Here is a 22,436-nt window from a genome sequence, read left to right as displayed (position 1 = left end):
AAGAGAGGGAGAAAGAGAGGGAGAAAGAGAGGGAGAAAGAGAGGGAGGGAGGGAAAAGTCAAACTCCGTTGTCTCAAGTGAAATACATACAAAGAAGGGAAAAAAGAATGATCTTATGACAAGGTTGACTCCTGAGAGGGACCTGTCTGTCCATGTACTGGAGCTCTCAGAGGGGTCAGTTAAAGAGCTTGTGTCCAGTCAACATACAATATTTCAGAAGCTGATTCCACTTGTATGAGGGAAGACAGACTACTCAATATTTTCAAAAGAAGAAATATGTTTTTAAGTATTACTTTTAAAGAAGCAATAGTGTGCAGCTTTCATTCTAAGACATTTTCTTTCATGGAAAGAAAAATGCTATCAAAGTTAACAGCAGCAATACTAAAACAGCACAATGGTTTATTATCTCTTTTATTTCACCTTGTTATACTCCACATGAAGCTTTTCTTGCTCATTTTCTAATTTATCCTTGATATTCTTCTGTTCAGCCATATTCTCCTGGATTTGAATCATGCGCATATTTCTCTCTATTTAAAAGAAAATTGCATTATTTCTTATTCTTGAATATATTTTTTAAGTTTTATGCACCAAAAAAAAGCAATAGAAAGTATAAAACCATAACTATACAAAGACACAAAACTATGGCCTACTGGTTTATTACACAGACTGAGTAAAATGAACAGTCATAACATTTACATTTTGCTGCATAAATATTGCAGTTGTTTAAATTATGAGCTTTGATCGGCCATCTAGCAAACAGTCACAAAGTTGTGCTATTCCACATAGAAATGGAGGAGGATTTAAAGAAAAAATATTATACCAAAAGGTACCCGAGCTTCTATTCCTGCCTGTTATCTAAGATAGTTTAGTCTCCTATTTATATTTGAAAGATTTTATTCTTTTCTGAAATGTCTTTTTAAAAAAATAACTGTGTAAATGGAGATACCAAGAACATAAATAACTGACATAAAACAAAGTCGTAATTCACATTTATCTATTAGTAACAATCAAATACAAGTAAAATGAAAAAGCCAATGAATTAGCACAGCTCAACGTAGCAAAGTGATATTTTTTTCATTGAGAAAAGAAGCCATTTTCACCCTTACCAAGGTAATAATTCACAAAGTCAGCAGTGAGAGCTGGTTGTTTATGTTTTCTTCTTCCATCAACACTGGAACTAGTATCTGAAGTATCCACTGGGAAAATGTCTGTACTAATTCCCATTAACTCGGCCTTGCGCATGAGCTTGCGAATCGCTGAAGCGCTGCTGGTGAGTGGTCGCGGCAGCTTCTCCCTGGGAACCCAGGCCTGTGGCCTGGTGGTGCGGGCCAGCTCCGCCTTGGCACGGTACTGCTGGAGCCTGGCATTGATTCGAGCCTGCAATAAAGAATTCCACATATTAAAAACATAAAAGGAACAATCCAAAATTAGTTTTAAGTTATAATTTGGAATGCATCCATATTTTATTTTCACTTCAAAAGCCACACAATCTAATCAATGCCGTTTTCACTCCAGAACTCTAAAACTCAAGAAACAGCCATTAAAAACAGACATTTCATTTTACTTCAGAATGCATACACAAATTACATTATCCTTTCACTAGGTTCTGGAGCTATGCACACGTTTCTCGACGAGATCTCCCCATCAATGAAAACAGCACAGATGACTGCTGGCTTTCAGACAACCCCTTTTAATGATAATTTGATGGGACTCTGAAAACTCACTACTGGAAAAAGCCTTGGTTGACCTATCATAAATACATTTAGATACATTTTAAATTGTTATCTATGTGAGCAATAACAGTTGATGAGGAGCATTTTTGCCATATTTGACATAATTTCATAGGAATTCCTTTCTCAATGCCACTTCTCCTTATAAATGTTAAACTTGCTAATTATAATTTGTCAAAAGCACAACCCAAACAGAAGTAAAGCAGACAAGAGAAGCTCACAATATATATTGTTGATGACATCTGCATATTTGGGAGCATCTGGGAGATTTACCCCAGAAGATCAAGCTGTTACTGACAGTTGGAAAACACTGTCTTGAGGGAACTCTATGGAGTGGCAATTCTGGCAGAAAATGACATCAACATACAAAACTTCAGAGGCAAAATTCCAGCTGACTATCAGCTAGAAGTTGTTTACTTGCCTGCACAAAGGAGAAACTGAACTAATGGGACTGCCCCACCATATGGTGTGAGATACTCCTGAGACAAAAGCAAAAAAGTGTGCATATACATACACGCTATGGTTAAGGAACATCTCTGATTACAAACAGAATTCTTGAAGCTAACATTGTAGACAGTTTAACACATTACCCTACTAGGTCTTGAACACTAATGACCAAGAAACATGGCAATTGTGACGTATAGTTCAGCTCTGACCCCAATGGCTTTTCTCTTGGACCCACAGTAGCAGGCATCAGCCACCACTTTGCTTTATTGTCCACTGGAAGGACCAAGGATGGTTCAAAGCTTCCTCGACTAAGATGCTTCTTTACTGATTACGTGCTGAATTGTGAGACCTTTGAGGTCATTTAAGATGTTATACAACTGTATACCCTGAGCCTTATTGCAGGAATAGATAACAGATTAAAATGACTAGTGTCTAAATAGAATCCTCAACTTAAGTTCCTTGGATTTAAGCAATTTTCAGGTATATACTTTGCTCAAGGAATGTACATTTCTTTTATTAATATTTTAATAGAGTATTTCAACATAGAACATCTTTCAACAATCAGTAACAGTCCTAGACTGCTTTGTTATTACACTCTTTAGAGGTATTTACTTTCTCGGGCCACACCATTGTCTCGGTTCTTCCTGCCTGGACTACAAGGCATCAAATATCCTTTGTTGTACACCTGTATACTTATTTATGTAAGGTCAATGTTTATAAATCTTACTTAAGCCAAAAAAATCCTCTGCCAATGAGCTGTTGTATGTCCATATATATATATGCACACACTACAGATATATATAAATATGTATATACATATATAAATACGTATATATTTACTTCTTAATCCTTTTTTTTTCCCAGACTAAGCTGTCTCAAGATCCTTATTTCTCAGATAACATCCTTATTTAACAAAAAATGGTTGAATTTACTGATGGGATTTTAACCTCCTCATGCAGACAACATATGGTAAGGTAAGGGGTGAATTTAGACACACTCTGTGTCAACTCTCCAGTCAGACATTTCTAGTATGTATTAAGTATCCCTTATAGTTCTGCACTTTAATGACACAGAAACCACTCAAAGACAAATATTTCATAAAATCCCAGTACATACAACTGGACATGGATATGTATTTTTCAAGTTTCCAATTTGTTTTCATCCACATAAACTCAGACATACACATAATACTAATGAAAATTCATACAATACAAAAGCCATCAATAGTGAAAACAAGTGGTTGCACAAAATGTACGCAAGTTACCATGTTTGTAACAAGGTGCCTATGACACCATGTCACGTAACTCTACCTGCAGTTTTCAGCATTCATTCTTTCCATTTCAAAACATTTAATCCAAATAATTTAGATTAAAAAACTGCAGGGTCTTGGTTTGGGGGAAAGAGAAGGAAGAGAGAGAAATGCTAGGAACTTATCAGCATTATCATCAGTGTATAATATATGCCTGAAAGCAGAGCTAATAAGCCCTGTTATACCCAAACCGATTCTGCACAACGAGCACTTACCATTATGTTGGGTAGCATTCATATCATTGTGATGGCTCCCCTACACAGGTGCATTTTGATGTAATTGAGAGCTAAGTGTATTCAGCAAGAATTATGAAACCAGTTTTAAATCAAGCTACATGAAGTTCAATACACCACAGAAATACTTTATTCTACAATAAGTTTCCTCATGCTCAAAATCATTCTCAACAGCACAGGTCATTTTCAAATAATATTCTCTTCTCATATTCAAAATCTTTGCAGAACTAGAAAAGTATGATTTCTTTTAAAATTAAAAGTTTGATATTATGGAAATTTATTTTCCAATCATCACACTACAATTCTGAGGTTAGAAAAAAAGCAGTTACTTCTCTCCTATAAATGATTTCCATTATTTACAGCACTTGCTAATTGCTACAACAGATTAGACAGGATACGTTCAGATAACAAGATGTTTTTCTACACAGGTATGTTTTTTACATGTAATGCAGTTCAGTCTAAGCAGTGAAGCAAACTATGCTATAAATTCTTCAGAATCAGAAAAATAATAACGAACACATATCGAAACATATGAAAATACACAGATTCCCTCAGAGGGACTGAAATCTTGATATCAACAGGACATTTATCACTTCAGGCAATACTTTAGTCAAGTTAAACTCTTCTGCCAAGTTCAAGATATTAAAGGAAAGAAGTAATACTGATCTTAGATGTAGAAATATGCCTAATTTTTTGTTTAGCTGTCTTTTTTTCCCAAGAATCTTGAAGAAAATATTAAACAAAATCTATGAATTACAATGAAGAAGTAATTACTAGCTTTTTGCCTCAAAATCAAAGTAATATTTTTCAATTCAGATAAGCATAGATATCCATATTTGATATTTATTGAAATATATGGTATACATATATATTTGAGAATTGTTCTTAGACAGTAAAACCTACAAATAGTTAACTGCATTGTTAAATGACCATGAACTATCAATATATTTCACATTTAATTTCCTACTATAATAACATTTTTCCATTGTCTTTATTTCTGTCTTGTTTAGCATGGATGATTAAACAGAGGCACTTGTGTCATAAATACAATACCTGAGCTTCTGGTGAAAGCTGCTTTTCTCTTTCCTGCAAGGACATTTTACAGTAAGACTGTAATGCCAAGTAGTTCTTCCGCTTCCATTTTCTGTCTAACCTGTCCGCATGCTGTTTACAATAAGCAAAAAAAGGGTCAGCTATATCCTGTTTCAGAGAAAACAAAGGGGAAGGAACAAAAATAAAGTAAGACATACGAGGTCAAAAGGCTCTGAGCAGTACAAACATTCTGACAATTAGTTCACTTGTTCAAATGGACATATTTTTAAAATAATTATTATTCTAAATCAATGTTTTCATCTTTATGCAATTTACAGTATAAGCTGGTTTTACATTGTTTGTATCGCATGACTTGAAATGTTTTTAAATGCATTAACTATTTAACTCTCTACTAGTCAATCTCTGCACTATTTTGCATTCCCAGAAAAAAAAATGCAGCAAAATAAATCTCTAAGTACAAATCCCTTTAACATATAACACGTATTGTTAATTTCCTGTCGCTTCACTGTGTCTTTTACACTATATCCTACAAGTGCTTAACAATTCTGAGTGATATTAAAGGCAATAAAGTTCGTTTCTCAAACGTTCTTTCAACTGTTTTGGTGACTATACCCTCACATGATGGGGTTTTTTTCCATTTTTCACTGTTCATTCCATCAGATATACAGATCGTCATGGCTGTAAGTTTATAGCAACTTTTAGCACGTGCAAAACTTGCAAGCAGACTCGAAATATCTGAGTCACAAGTAGATATGCTTTTAGAAGTACATTTCCTTCCCAGCATATTTTCAAAAGTGTAGAAACACTCATAAATCTATAGACTAAGAAGAAAAACTTAAAGCAGTCTACCTTCATAAAGTAATACAAATGTTAATAAATTATTTGCCTACCAATTTTTCCTTTACTCCACCTATAAAACATAGACCAATAAAATCTACACAGACTTTCCTTACAAGCACATTTTATTTTGAATTAGATTTTCACAGTATGTGACAGCTTACTGCCAGAAATTAGCAGCCCCTAAAATTAGATTGTGTGAGGTTTTGATTAAAAATGTTTTGATTACAGAAAACATGTAACATTTTAAGGTGGAAAGGCAAGTAAATGCAAACATCTAGAAGAAATTCACACTGAGTGTTTGAAGAATCAACATTACACATAATTTATTAAGGATAATAACAATGAGGCAATGTGCTACCTTCGTATTTATCAGTTAACTGAAGAAAGTATTTTGGGATTCCTTTATGAATCCCTTAGTGGTCCACTGTTTTCAGAAACAAAAGTGTCAAGATCAACAGTGCAAGTAATGCCTGCATTTGTGTTACCTGTGGTACTTCCTAAAGCAATAAGTTAAATTGAGCAGCTATGAACATGACAGGCTTAATCCAAATGATACATATCAGGATGAAATCGGGCAATCTAAAAGTACTTATACTGTAAAAATGAACTGGAAAGTTGGAGCTTCAAATCTAAATTGCTGTCATGGTTTGAGATTGCCCCCCCCTCCGAGAAGAGGGGGACTCAGAGGTGATTGGGTGCCAGGGCAGTGTTCCCTGAAGAGCCAATCACCACTCATGTTGTTCGCTTCTGCTCAAAATCATATATACACAGCCCACCGGAAACTGTTGGCGAGAGTTCTGCTGTTGGTGTCTGCTGCGTGTAGGTGTGGAAGGCCAGGGGGTGGCTGGGCTCCTTCTTCCCCCTCCGGGGGGGAGAGGGGAGCCCTGCGGCTCCCCCCCCAGCTCTGTCTAGGGCAGAGCAGAGTTAGAGGCAGCATTTTGAGTGTGTGCAGTGAGGGAAGAGACTCACAGCACCTAAACCTGACTTGAGGTAAGAGGAGAGAGGCTGGCTTTTGCAGCCAAGCCCTCTTCCCCCTCCTTTTCTACAGCTAAGCTGTGGAGGGGGGCTTTTCTGTCCCTCCACTGTAAGTGGAGGAGAGGCTCAGCATTGAAGCTGAGCCAAGCGGACGGGCCGTGGAGGTAGGCCCGGTGCTCGGGAGGAGAGTCCCAAGCGAAATTGGAGACGGACCCCCCCCCAGAGAGAGAGAGAAAGGGGCCCGGAGGATGTCTCTGCCACGCAGGACAACCGAAAACCTGAGGAGAAATCCACATGCCAGGACGTGGACACTTGATAAGCAGAACTACACTGCAGCAGCCTATGAATCGAGGTATGAGAGAGAGAGAGATCACACAGTGGCAGGAGAGCAAGGACTCAAAGCTATCTTCTCGGACTTCATGAGGAGGAGAGACTACAACAAACAACTGGAACTTGGTGAGGGGGGAGCGTTCAGGCCCAGAACACTCCCACAGAGGGACTGGTTACTTTCCAGCCTTGGAAAGGCTCTTTCCTGGACTAAACTTAAAGGAGGGGCTTGAAAGGACTGGTTGATAGAAATGTAATATATATATATAGTTGTTTTTAGCTTGTAAAGTATTTATTTGTGTAAATAAATGTATATACTTCCCCCTTCCCTTATAGAAGCCTCTGGCCTGAAAGTTTCTCTTCAGTAGTGTTGGGATAATTGTGGGAGGGGGTGGAGAAGCCTGAAAATTGGATTTTTAGATTTCTAACATGGCTCAAACTGCCACAATTGCTTTGGATCATACTACAGGGAAGAACTGCTAAGAACAGATATTAAGAAATCATCAGTAAGTTAGAAATATTTGCTTTTCATTCTGATTCCCAAGACTAATGTTACCACAAGGAAAGTCATATATCTGTACTGCAATTTGAAGAAAATACTGGAACACACGCATGAAAAAAACTGACATTAGAAATGTAGTTAATTTCTCAAAACTCCTATTTGGTATGAAACAGAGACTACTACACTACACAAACAGGTAGATAATTATGTCACCCTAGTGAAGTTCATGAAATAGAGTTAGAATTCATGTCTCTATTGACAGATAGTCTCTTAAGCCAACTGCTGTGTTAACTTTATCCTTTTTTCCACTCTATTTCACAGGCTGGACAATCTGGTGAACAAAGAGCTCTCCCTGTACAGTCTCCTTGTTACCTATTTACAAAAACTGTGTTCAGGGTCTGTGAACAAAAAAGCCATAATTTCAGGTTGTCTTCATAAGCTTTCAATAGAGTTCTTTTATTCTATCCTTTCCATAGCTACCTCTTCTGCTGCTGCTTCTGAGAGGAGGCCTTCCTTCTGAGCACAGGTCACATGGAAATAAGCTCTGCACATCCCAGCATCACAACTAATGCAGACACCAGTTCTGGCAAAACGAGGATCTTCACAAAAACTGCATTCCTTTATAAAGAAGAATGGAAAATGCCACAGTAAATATTTCAGATGCATTTTGATAATTTACATCTCACATATAAAAACCAAACTGGTAGGTTACTCCTGTGTGGTACAGAAACCAAGTATGTTCCCAACAGTTGACACTACTTAAAGCTTCATGCCTTCTCAACCCCCACTACTGATTTAATTTTCAACAAGCAATGGTAAAGTGCTTAAACAACCTAAACAACATGTTGGATGAATTTTTATATGACCCTCCACATCTTGCATTCCCCTTCAGAGAAACAACTAAACACCACCCAAGCAATTCAAGCACAATTAATTCTATAAGGTATATATATACATATTATATAAGGTTTGATATTATGGTATCATAAAAAACACTATTCCTCAGCAAAAGTTCAATTGTTTGACAAGGTCAGAGGGTAAACAACAAAAAAAGAGCAGTGCTCTGGACTGAAAAACATAGATATGTAGCTATCCTTTTCATAAACAATGACTGAGTAAACATGTGACAATGCAAGAAAAAATACTCAAAAATCATAAGTAAAGAAGGTTGCAATTCACTTAATTAAGGCACTATGGCTTCAGATATGTGCATTCTAGGCACAGTCATTTGCAACACAGCAAACTGACGTGCCCTAATGTGACCTGGAAAAAGCCAACAAACTTATTTTTCAGTCAGATCCATTCCTCACCACAATTTCATACCAAACAGCTGTGCCAGCAAACTGGAGTGATGAGCACACAAGCAGGAAACAGAAGCATGGGCTGCTTAAGCAGTGCTGCTATCCAGTGCACAAAGATTATCTAAAATTATACAGGCATGCATTTCTTAAGTCTCCTACTCGTTAAATAGAGAGCAAAGGTGTATATCATCTACAGAAGATACCACCATGTATAAAGTTAAACAACAACAGAAAAGAATGGTAAGGAAAGTTCTGTGACAGAAGAACCTCAAAACATCCACTCATTATACTAGAAGGGCACCCTTTAGCTGCGTAGCTGCAACATGTAACAGATAAGAAATTAAGTTAAAAAGACTATTATATTAAGCTGGTTTTGCAGGGGCAAATTTAGCTAAGTAAGTTGTAACTTCCACACTTAATACAGCAAATAGCATTTATAGCTTTACAAGACTAATGAGTTGTCACCTGTACAGTTCACTTTCACCTTGCTCAAAGAAAGAAAAGATGCTCAAATTCTTTGTCCTGCTCCTATACATCACTCATGTTATTAAAGAGCATGATTCACTGCAACAACAGTTTGCAGGGTCTGGGGTGCTTGCTCCAAACTTTTTATACAAATATTTCCAAAAAATGCTAAATGCCTCAGCAGGCCCATGCTCCTGATACAGGTATGTTGTACATGGGCAATCCAAAGTGTTTTAATTTATTTTATATATTGTATGTATTTTTAAAAATGCACTGTATATTTTCATTTAGTATTCAACTCAACAAATTGACATTTCAGAAAATGAAACTGACTTTGCAGAAATGAAGCATTAGAGCTGCAGACATACAACCACCTTCCCTCATGTTAGCCTGATATGTCTTCTCCACACTCCCTACATCAGCCACAGAAACAGTATTTAGCAAATTACCGAGTGCTCTCCTCCGCCCACTGCAATGGTTTTCTGTCTCATTTGTTCATGATCACTTTTGATCTGGATTGAAAACATTTACATGTAAAACCATTTTAATTTTCATGACATTTTTTGGTTCATGTTGAGGTGTTCATGTTGCTTTGGATTTTTGCAAATACTGCTTTGCAGCAACCTTTTTTCTATGCATTCTAGCTTGTATTCGTTCTAGCTTATATACAGACTCTAAAGTAATTTTTACTGAATGTACATCTGCCCCTTTCTTAATCAACTTAACCTCCCATTTCTCATCTCATAAATTCTCTTCACTTTCCACTGATGTTGTCAATCTGCCTTTAAAAGAAATTAGCACCTGTGTAAAAAATAGGGGGGAAAACAGTGACAGAAATTATGGAGAACAGTGGTAAGGAAATAGATAAGAGGGAGGGAAGAGTAGTGGTATAACAACAATGAACAAACTTTATCTCATTTTTAGACATGAACCTCAGTGAAATTTCTATAAAAAATTAAAGTTGGGAAGATGCATGTTATTCTATTATATGTAAAAATATACAATAGAGCTACTTGTTGGCACTGCACCTCTTCTAAACTTACCTTTGCACCGTACTTTGAATAATTCATTTCAGTCAGTGTTACTGGCCGTAGCTTGTCAATATCTCCAAATGCCACTCCTGGAACGTAGAGGGCACAAACAATATGGACCCACCTAAAACAGTAGGTAAAATTAGGTTACTGTTATCAACATTTTGATTCTGTATTATACTCACCATTTGTAGATTTCAAAGTGCCTTGTAAATGTTGCAGATGCTAGAAGAAATATGTTTGAAGGAAAGTACATTAGAAGCAGGGATGGAGTGCCTATTTGGAATTCAGCAGCTCAGACACAAAGCCACTGGGATTGCTCTGCCTGTCCGGATGAAGGGCTGGGCTACCGTCACATTTCTATTCTGCTGGCTTTCACATGGGGCTCCACACACTTTTCATGCAACATGAAAGGTATATGAAGATTTTTATATTACTTATAAAGCTAAGGCAGACAGACACTTTCATGATGGGGCAGGGCGTAAGAAGAGGAAGAACAAAATTACACAGGTAGTCACAGCAACTCTGAGCTCCAGGCATACAGCTATGAAGTACTTAAAACACAGTATCAGTTAGACTTTGCACTGTTAGTTACACCTGTTAGTATCATCAAAACTAACCAGTTTTAAGCAACATGGATAAGACCTGCATTCAGTAATAAACACATCTGGGTGGTATTACAAAAAGGCCTATCTGAAACTCAGATGAACAGTCTGTCACTTAGCTGGACTTTTCTTCACTGGCCATAAACAAACTGCAGAGTAGTAAGTCTAAATCTTCAGCCTGGAAGGGCAGAAAATGAGACAGCATGAATCTGGACCTCAGTGTCTATTAATTAAATACCACACAATGGTAAAGGCTTCAGCCTGAAGTCTGCCTTTGACAGACATCTTTCTAATCTCCTGAAACTCTCAGCTACCAAAACTGAGCCTTGCAGCAGAAGACAAATTTTCTTCTTCTTCATGTAATGAACACTTTCTTGAAGATCCAACTCTCATTGTCACAAACCATCAGTTAGGGACACTCAAAATCTGTCCTGCACAGATAGTATGCATGACTCAATTAACTAAGACAAACTAATTCAAATAATCTTTCAATTTAATCAAAATTCTGCAACTATTTGCTACTCCTTGCTAAAACACCAGGTGGGACCAAACTGTGATAGACAGAAGGTCAAGACTGCTATTTTTTGTTATCTTAAAATATTCAAGAAAATGGCCTTACAATTGCAGAGGTATGTAGCTATCACCTTGAACCTATGAGCTCCTCAATGCTCATGTCAATCATGACATGGGATACAACCAGGGACTTCAGATGTAACCAAGCTGAAATATCCTGTGTTTGACTCTTAGCAAGTATGTTAATTCAGCACTTTACGATCTTACCAGTCATTAATGCTTAACAGCAAATATGTCACTAGTGAAGACTAAAACTCCTTTCTGTTCTGTTCTAATCAAACAATAAAATCTACTCCCTGTATTCAAGAAGACTCATGATGATATGAGAAACACTTCTTCCCTTGGCTCTTTCACCAGGGTTTCAGTATAGTTACCACCTACTCAAATCCATATCCCTGCTGCTGTGCTCTTTTTTTCCAATCTTCTACCACTGTTTAGCCTATCTCTTCTCCTTCCTCTTTCCTTTGTATGTCAATCTAAAAATTCAATTCAAATCTAAAAAATTCAATTAGATCAGAGCAATAACATCCAGAGTTCAGGTGCACTTAAAACAGCATCTTTATTAATCTATTATTAACTAGGTGTCTACAAATGAGAGAAATACTGAAGTTGATGATTATACTATTCAGGAGCTATATGTAGCCCTGATTTCCCATGTTTCCCAAAGCAGCACGCTTCTCATCAATGGTCCTTAGACCTACGATGCTGGAATTTATCACATTCAGATTTATTAAGTTTCGCGCTAATTATTTATGAGTCATATATCCAAACAAATTCCAAAAAAAGCAAAATATGAAAGGTTCAGTAGCAAGTTCAAAAATACATATATATTCCATTCTTTACAAAAGAAAACAATGATCTTGCAATGCACAAGACTGGTGGACCAACTTAAAAGCCATGAAGTTGCATCACTCTATAAGAAATTTCTCAGTAAACCTAAAATAAGCCACAACATTGACTGATCCATAGTACCATATCTGACAAGACTTTCACCTGTGTATTTGAAAACAAGTTTTTACCCTACAGTTAAATTACTCAGGTTTGAGATGCTAAGTGGTAATTCCCTTTAAAACACAAAAACTTAAACCAATGAGAATAATGTATATCCCAAATACACATTTACATGCAAGAACTGCATTGCTTTGTCTGCACAGATTTTACTAGAATTCTTCACATCCACAAAATGATTTGGTCATAGCACTGTAACAACTGGAAGATGCAAAGAAAATTTAAAGTTTGAAGATGAGTTACAACCTTGTCTGTAAATAATGAAGTACAAATATGACAGCCTGTTAGCTGCCAGAGAACAAGCTGAGATACTCAAGCGTTCTGCCAAACTTCTTGCTGCTCAGAAAAGGAGTACAGTTCATTACAGGTTTTATTACAGTATAAACACTCCAGCATGCCAGTACAACCCCATAACTTAATACAATGCTATATGCAAAAAATAAGATTCTTCTTATTACTATATGGAAAATACATTTCCTGTCTGACTCCTCACTTATCCAATAGAGGCACAAGATATTCCTGTGGGGGAGCAATGGAGCACTAGGTACCACTTCTGCCCTTCCACGCTGTATCAGGAAGTGGCAATCCCACACCCTAAATCACTACTATACCTTAAAGAAATGCTCTTCTATAAGAAAAAGCCTATGTATGTGCTTAAACATGTACTTTGGTAAATATTATACATTTACTAAAATAAATGCCTCACTTAAATAAGCATATTTTAATTATTTGCAAAAGGGGAAAAAAATTTTTTTTAAAAAGCAAAATACCACATGCAGAATGAGACCTGTAACCTTGAGCTAAAGAGACTGCATGTTTGTAAATAAAAAAAATCTGAATTCTGTAGGGCTTCCTTTCTATACTCTTCCTTCAATTTAAAATGTGTAATATAGAACAAATCTTTTTAAGCTGAAGTTACATATCTCCACAATTACTATTCTTAACAAAAATCCAAGGTTCTGGTTGGAGATTTTTGATAGTAAGTTTTAATACAGACTCCTAAATGTACCCTCCAAAGTTCAATATGAAGATACACATCTTCTACAAGCAGCTGCTTTCTCAATTTAATTTGCACAGTCTTTTCATGCTTCACTGGTGTATTGAATGCTGCTGCACTCTGTAGGAGTTTATCTATGATAAACCCAACAGCTGGCTGCTTGCTTCATACTGACCTTCTCAAAATGTTTTAGTACATGTCACCCAAGTATTGCAGTATTACAGATTTAAACTCCCATTTCAGTGTGATTGGCACACAAGTGCCTCATTTCTCTAACCACCTATATGTGAACTCAGACCTGAATCTTTATTAAAAAACATACACGAGTCAGTCAAGTTCACAGCTGAAGAAGTTTCAGCTGCTTTTAATACCAGTTCTAAATATTTTCCTGCTCATTTATTTAGCTGCACATGTTTTAGAAGCTTGTAATTAAGACAAATTGGGTAATCAAAGAAGAATAATCTTCCTTGTTACTTTACCATCCATTTAGCTTGGAGCAATGATGACAGATGTTGATTAGGGAAGAAGAAAAACTCCATACCGAAACAAGGACAGAATTTATATTTTTGGATAATAGCATTTTGAGAAGTAAAATTTCATAAATTCATATTTATACTTGTGATACTGTGAGGTTAATGTGAAAAGGCTTCTGCTGAGAAATTAAGCACCTCATTATTCTAATGATTCACCTTTCATGTAGGAAGAGAGAGGTTATTCCAACTTGATTATGAAGAGAAACTGAATAGGTTTGGTTTGTGTAATTTCCAGCACTGATGCATATGAAGAATTTATTTTAAAAAGGTTGTAAGGGGATGAAGAGCAATGGTGAGTTAAAGGAATCTTTATTCAGTAGTCTCTTACTCTGAATATTGCAAGAAAAGCACTGAACTGGGTTGCAGTTTACTGAATACAATGAAAACATTATAGATACTGCCCCAAGACACTACCCTTCATCTACAGTGTCCCCCTACCCTTGAGAATTCAAATTTGTAAATAAATAATAGAGAGCACAGGAATTTTCACATATTAGTAATGTGAATTAGTAATTACCAATTGGCATTTGTTTTTTTCTAGTACATGGGCTCTATTCATCTGATAGCAGTATCACATTATCTAGCAGATAAAGATACCATAAGAATAAAAAATTATTGTGATAGCGTCCATAATCACCAAGACAGGCAGGTGCCTCTGCATAGACAACCAATGTCACAAAGAAAATACTTCCAGGTTAACCAAAAGCATAACACCATTTTACAAGAGGAAATTTAAGCAATTTTTAAAATGCTTCCTCTAGATTCTACTAGGGTTATATGGGAAATCACATATATAGTGCTTAAATTGCTTACAGAACACAGGAATAAAAAGGTTAAAATAAAATTTGTCAGGTGATATCAAGTCTCACATTTCCTGTTACATAATTGACTTCTAGTCTTTAAAAACATTTTTTTTTGCTTATAAAACTATTATTATTAAAACAACTGGGAAAAGTATAATTTGCTTAATTGTATAAAAGCTGTATAAGGGAGATGCACAGACACTCTTGAACCTAATACAGACCAGAAAACAAGGATTTGAACCCCATAAGTATTAAACAAGAAGCACTACTGCATCTATGGGGTCAAAATTATTCACTATAAATCCTGACTCACTTCTGTAACATTTGTTTTTAAAAGCTTATGATAAGCTGAGTATCTGAAAGCTTTGTTTATTACCCCACATCTGCAATTTATACAAGCATAAAATGTACGGGAAAAGAACTTACTCGTAATGATCTGTAAAGAAAAAAAAAGAAGCAAACAAAACCATGCAGCAAAAAACAGTAACATTACCCATAAATCAGACATCACTGATAATCTAGTGCTCTCCTTTATTAGAGAGAATTAGTTACCATTAATATTTACTCCTTAATTTATGTGACAGGATTGGAATATGTGACAGGAATGGAAGACATCACATGAGAATTAGTCTGCTTATGCTCAAATTAGACCTAAATTCCATCCTAAAACACCCACCTCTGGTTGGAAATTATCATAAGCAAAGCATATTCTCAAAAATCAATAATATATTTTTTATAATTCAAAACAATCATAATATACCAGGTCTGTCTGAATACCTTAAGCATAACTTCAATATAATTTTGCTATGCTACTTTTTACCATTGCCTGGCATTACAGATCCAGTCCTTTGCTCTCCTAAAAAAAAAAGGCATGTCATTCTCCTCCCACTTACATCAAACTTGAAAGTCAATAGACTTGAGTAGAGTCTGTACAAGGTTTAAGTTATGGAACTGTCTCCTATAGGAACTGTCTCCTACAGGAACAAACCTAATCTTTTAAATGTAAGATGACACCAAATTCAAAACATCACTTATTCAGTCTTACCTGCCTGCATCAGTCTCCTTGAAGATCCCATCCTGGTTGGGACACAATTCACAACTAGGTGTGACACCACATTTGCATGCATCACAAAACCAAGGCTCTGTGGAATTTTCTGAAGCTGAACTCATGATAGAGTCACTCTCTCCATCAACACCGTAGCAACCTACATAAATGGATAAATGGATGAGCAATATAAGAAAAGACAACTGTACAAGTAGACACTTGCCAGTTATGACTTCAGGAGGAAGAACACACATATAGATCCAGGGAATGATATTCAGAAAAATACTGAGAGATACCCAAGAAAACTTAAAATATTTTTGAAAATATTATCGTTAGTGCCAAATTTACATTTTAAAGAGACTTTGATTCTAAGAAGTAATCTATTTTATGTGACTGTCTTAGATTACAAATGAACAACAAGAAGAAAAGGACTGTTCTATTTTATTCTTCTAGCAACACTCGGTGTTCTTCCAGACTCTCTACTAAGAAGGAAAGTCAGAAAACAAGACTTAAAGCAACCAACAAAGACTGAGAAAAACTCAATGAAATTTTTTCAAAAAAAGAAATATATTTCAAGTTAAATGCAACAAGCTCTTCTCCCTGAAAATTACCATTTTTTGGAGAGAAGGAGAGGGTGCTTAGTTTGCTTTTTTCTCTAGAGGTTCATAATGTCAGTAGAATCCAGTCAACAAATATGCACTCCACTTTTCCACCTTCCATTCAGCATTCAAATCAAAGACGAGAGAACATACACATGAAATAAAAGCCACTATTTGACTACTTTTAGTTGTAGGACTGAGCTTAAAAACGCTTCCTGTAACTTCAAAACTGACATACACTTTGTGGAGCACAGACTGACAATTCTGAGACATCACACTGGTGATTGATAAGGAATGTATTTTTTTTAAAGCACTGTCATTTGTACCTGGTTTTAAAATATGCCTAGATTCAATCATTCAGTTTCCCCATTCCTCTTCTGTATTCTTTATGATTGTTAAGCTGCTTATGCATGCCTAATTTCCAAAAATTTAGGGAAACAGTATTTTTAAAGTGATTTAGAAGCTTGTTATTTAAATTTTGCACAAGAGTAAGAGCTACTGCAAATGACAAAATGGAAAATCTTAAAGTTAATCACCAGAAAACTGTATTTTTGCATATCCTACACTTTGAAGATTTAGCTGCTATTCATTAAGAGAAAAAATATTTAATTGTCAGCACTTAAAACACAGTAGTGACTTTACTAAAAGATAAAATTCAGCTATTTGTCAAGTATAGTGATCAAATCAACATTTGTGCTTTCAGAGCAGTTAAATTATTGAATTCTGCAATTAAATATCAACATGATCTGTTACTGTGTTTCATTATCCGCTGGCTTCATTACCCGTTGGCTGTAACAAAATAGCCAACAGTGCTCTAGCTCTCCTTCCAACAGAAATAGAGGCCTGAGTGAATGAAACTACATTCAGGAAATAAGCAACACTATAGGAATCATTTAAGAAATACAGTCTTTCATTAAGAATGAGGCGCATCAATAAGAATTAAATAAGAAGACAGAATGTTTCTTCTCATTATAAAAAGTATTCCAGAATGAAAGGACAAGTAATGTGCAAAAGAGCATTCACAGACAAATTTCTTTAAAGATACACAAGATCGTACAGCTCACACATAAGGTAACTCCATCTTCTATTTTACAATGTGATATCAGCTTTAAGCAGCTTTCCAGAAAGCAATTTTTTAAGTTCTAATAACACAATCTTGATTACATGCCAGTAAATCTCATTTTCAGCAATAACACTAATGTACAAACACACAGTCCATTGACATCATTGAGCTGATGAATCATTAACCTTTTTATAATTCCTTCAGACTTCCAAACACTACTCAAATTTCTTTACATTACAGAACAAGTAATACTGTCCTCAATTCACATGGCAAAATAAAATCAGTTTCTTTCAAACACTGATGTTTCTTCAGCGACCAAAAGTAATTAGATTTGCTTTTCTAACCTAAGTGCCATCGGTCTGCTAAAATTAGAATGATGACTTCCCCCAACTGTCTTACTTCATTCTGAAATAGTTGCCTTATTATACTTATCAGTCATTTATACCTGATTATTTTTATCCTTTTTCCTAGAAAATTACCCAAACGTAATGCAATTATTTCCATCCTTATCGTATGTGTTGACACGTATGTGTGGACATTAAACATGCTTTCTATATAATACAAATCTAGGTCCTTTTCTACAGTAAGAAGTAAAAAAAAAGAAACTGTTCATAATTTTAACCCAATCTTTTTGTCCCAATCTGTATATAAAACTTAGTGACAGCTTTAAAGAGTTTAAGATCTCTGACAGACAAGGAGGCATTTACTCTTTTCCTTAATTGCAAAAGCTAAACACAATACTGTTACAACCAGTAAAAGGGGTGGTCATTAGTTGGAGAAAACAGACTAGATTACCACTAATCATTGCTGATAAATACATGTCTGGAGTTTACTTTCTAGGAGGAGTTTGGACTAATGTATATAAACAATGAAACAAAACTCAGTTTTGTGAACAATACTTTCAAAGAGGTAATTAGGTAATGCTCCTTAAATACTTTCTACTCAAGTCTTGGGACCCAACAGCTGAAGCCTAAATTTGATCTAATAATACTTACCACAATGAAGAGTTAAGTCTCAAAATTTATTAGAAACCACTTGTTAAGGATACTCAAGTATTTTAACTCAGAATTTTTCTTATGTTTGTTAAAAAGAGTCATTTGCTACTTTTGGGTTGTTAAGCGATAACAGAAACCAAAGGACAAATCAAATTTCATCAATGTAATTTGATGACCTCAATGACATCTAGCACAATCATGGTATTGTTTAAGATTTAGATGCCAAGTGTGTACAGAAGCAGATGTAATATTTGTTTTTCAGATGTACAAGGAACTAAACCTCACTTCATATCACTTCAATTGAGACAGGAAGGCAAAAGCAGTTTCAGAACAAAACCTTATTGTAGAAATATATCCATTTTGTTAAAAGTTTGAATTTCATTCCAAGTATATTTGAAACAATAAAAAGCTAAGATCATTACAGCATTCACCTGGGATGTGGAAGACTGAAGTCTCTGCCCAGACAAAAACAGAGCAAGCACATTAATCTATTCTCCCATAATCAGTGCTGTCATCACATGTGCTGGTTATTCCAGAATAAATAACTCAGTCTCTTCTGCAAGTTGCATCACTTCTATGTATAAACATTGTAGCATTTATTGTACTACATGTCTACTAATTCTGTAGCCTAACTGCAGCAAGTCAAAATTGTTCCAACATACTGAGAAACAAAAAAACTTCAATATCTTATAGTTTTTCAAGAATTGGAAATCTACTTTCTGAGTATTAACTAGTAACCATAATGAAAACCCAAAATTTCTCAATATTCTGACTTTATTTCTTCTCTTGCAATCACAAATTGCAATAGAAAATGCCAGTTTGGTCAGATTAACATCACATTTTTAAATAATATAATGCTATGAAAACCTTGTCAAAATCTAGAATTGTAGATGAACAGATTATCGAATACATTCAAGCAAGAAGATGCAATTAATTAAAGCTAATGAAAAAGATGAACTCCACACTTTTAGCAATTTCAAGTACCTTTATAATAATCATGCTAAGGGATTAATATTTCCCTTATTTCCCCTTTAAAAATGAGGAAAAAACGTATTTTCTACTGCATGGTTTTAACTGACTTTTTGTGTGTTACATGAGACCTGCAGTACAAAAGCACTTGATATAAAATCCAAACGCTTTTTTGTCCAAATCTGTCAAAAAAGTTACAATATGGAGATGAAGAGTTTTGAGGTTTTAAAAACAGCTGTATTTTCATATTCTTACCACAGGAATATTCTTTCATCTATAACAGATATTTTTGTCCAATTACCAAAAACTTTAAAAAGCCTTATTTTTATGACTCTTCAAAATGCACAGAGATGGAGATACAAAGCTGCTGCTTACTTGGTTAATCATTACATTCTAGTATTAAACAGCTGTGCTGATGATCAAAAAGAAGTTGTTCAGTCCCACTGAACTACTGGGAATTGCTGGTGTTGGAACACAAGGGCTCACTACAAGCAAAAGCATCAGGAGGTAATCTTTAGGTTCTTTCTAAAAGCACCATGATTGTACAGACAGTGTGACTACTTAAGGCTTGAAAGGATAACAGAAGAAAGGATACACAACTTGTAAAGGACATGTTTAGTTCTCATTATCATCACTGCAGTTCAGTTCAGTTCATGGCTAGGCTTCCTCTGACCTATTTGGCATTAAGTCAACCTCCCACCTCTTTGATGGGAAAATATGCTGAAGAAAATAACAAAACTCCTAACCACTTTGCTTAAAATGCTTGCTGCCTTTCCCTAATGTTCACAAAAATTCTCAAGTTTGGATCTTCAGAATACCCCTAAGAGCTCCTTTTCAACTAAACTTCATTAAATCCTCATGTTCGTATACTCTTAGATTACTGTATCATAACTCTATGTCTGACACCTCCTTGAATACCTTTAACCCTAAATGATAAGACCGGTTTAGTATGAATTTAAACACATGAAACTCAAGAAGTTACAATTCTCACACCGTTTACTGTTCTGTTAACGGCATCTATATACTATGATTGCAGCCAAGCTGTCTATTGAATGTATGTCACTATATACAGAAAACAAAACTTTTTATTCCCTGATTTTAAAGTCCTTCTACTCTGTCAATAGCTTATTTTTTTATGTGACTGTCAATAAAATGAAATGAAATTGCAAACACTTCAAAATGTTACCATTAAAACTATCATTCTAAAATTTATATCACTGAGAGAAACAAGAAGAGAGACCCAGTTGTTGCCTTGGCTGCAGCTCTTCCTCCATTTCTCTGGGAGGGTAATCTTTGCCAAACGTTATCTGCCTACACTAACTACATCTACATACGCTCTGAAACACAATCTTATTGTAAAAATCATGAAAACATGAACTTTATGGTAAACCGTACATTTGCAAAATTAATGCTGTGAGATCACAGTATTCAAAATATATTTCATTCAATCCTTAATTGGACCAACGCTTTAAAATAAATACACTAATAATTCCATGCATCATAAATTCCGAACAGTATTTTTCTTTAGTAAATGGAGAGTACTAAAGTATATGATTTTGAAAAGTGAATTTTTATATTGTATAGCAGCAGATCACAGTAAGGGGCAAAATTAAAATGCAAAATGTTTTACTATACTGTAAAGCATGTAGTGGTGACTACACTATTGCTTTTAGCAAGAAAAATTTTATTCCTTGACATACACATCAAAGTAAAATAAGAAACAAAGACGGGATGGAAAAGAAACAGCTGAAATAATGTAGAACTTCTCTCATTTAATTCACAGCAACCAACCCAAGGGCAACAGCTGGCAAGTGTACTACCTACAGTTATGGCACATGCTATGATGCGTGCCAGACATTTTCTTCAGACACGCTGCAATCAATATGTCAAAAAACCTGACAACACAGTTGGGGGTGTCCTGCTATTACAAGATCTCACCACAAACCCATTTATCCAAAATGACAGATTAGTGCCTAAAGAAGAGTTTTATAAAAAGAAATGACAATTATCTTCACACATAAGTAAAAACTCTGAAGAACAGCTGTATAAATTCAGTAAAAAAGACTTTTTTTCTCTTTTTTGGCAGGGCGGGGACAGGACAGGGATAGACTGATACGTGAAATGAGAATTAATTTTTAATTGATACACTTATGAATTAATTACAGGTTGTTTAGACATAACAGAGAGTGGGAATTAAATTAGCATTACATGTATGCTACTGAGCACTTTTAAAGGCAGTTACATTTTGAACCATTTATTTGCTCCACAAAGAATAGATTTTTGGACATGTGCCTGCAGACAAAAGGCAGCTTTTGGACAAGTGATGCAGGCCATATTGGTGATATGAACATTCCACAGCAAATATTTTTTTTTGGAAAGGAAACTGAATTTCTCACAATCACAAAACTTGTCAGTAAAGCAAGTAAAGGTGTATAGTAAAGCTCTGTGACTCCAGGTCTGAACGAGAACCCCCGTCTAACCCTTGGCCATGTTGCTGTTTCCACATGAGCACTGGTAGAGTTGCTCCCAGATGAATTATCACCCCTCTTCTTCCATGGAAGACCTTATGTAATACTCCATTAATGGAAGCAAGCAATCCAACAGCAATACAAATCATGACTAAACAGGCAGCCGCCGCACCACGTACTCAAAAGGAAAAGGTGCTGGTATCAAACACGCAGGTGCAGAGGTAATTGAGCAGTATGCACAGTGATAAGCTGCCTTGTACTAACTAGAAGAGCTAAAACTTAGCAGAGTAAGAGTGAATGGAGATCTAGACCCTGCCTGACTTTTAAAATGGAAGGCAGCATTAGCTCACCCCCCCTTGAAGGAGGGTAACAGATTCTTGTCAACAATATCCTGGCATGCAGCCACTTTGAGACTGCAACTGGAAGGTTCATCTTTACATGAAGGGGCCACACTTTGACCAACAGCTAAAAGTAGAGCAAGAGCACCCCTGCGAAGGGAGGGAGCCCTAGTGTCCTAAATATGTTGGTTCAACTCAGGGGCAGCATTTTCATGGCTAGTAAATAA

The 22,436-nt window shown here is 35.7% G+C and overlaps 1 protein-coding gene across 4 annotated transcripts in view; it reads right to left on the bottom strand.

The window, feature by feature from the left end:
* PHF14 (PHD finger protein 14) overlaps nt 1-22,436 on the bottom strand; it is a 164,176-nt gene that overhangs the window by 118,990 nt on the left and 22,750 nt on the right. For all 4 annotated transcript variants that reach the window (XM_027684660.1, XM_027684659.1, XM_027684661.1 and 1 more), the window contains exons 5-10: nt 15,778-15,937; nt 10,226-10,337; nt 7,897-8,034; nt 4,773-4,919; nt 1,107-1,377; nt 421-527 (exon numbers count right to left, since the gene is read on the bottom strand). In XM_027684660.1, coding sequence (XP_027540461.1) covers nt 421-527; nt 1,107-1,377; nt 4,773-4,919; nt 7,897-8,034; nt 10,226-10,337; nt 15,778-15,937 — 935 coding nt within the window. The remainder of the gene's footprint in view (nt 1-420; nt 528-1,106; nt 1,378-4,772; nt 4,920-7,896; nt 8,035-10,225; nt 10,338-15,777; nt 15,938-22,436) is intronic.

Source organism: Neopelma chrysocephalum, unplaced genomic scaffold, assembly GCF_003984885.1.
Source record: "Neopelma chrysocephalum unplaced genomic scaffold, ASM398488v2 Primary Assembly neopelma1_67, whole genome shotgun sequence".
In the NCBI taxonomy this organism is placed as follows: Eukaryota; Metazoa; Chordata; class Aves; order Passeriformes; family Pipridae; genus Neopelma; species Neopelma chrysocephalum.
The sequence above is the reverse complement of the archived record's forward strand: the minus strand, read 5'-3'. Positions and strand labels throughout refer to the sequence as shown.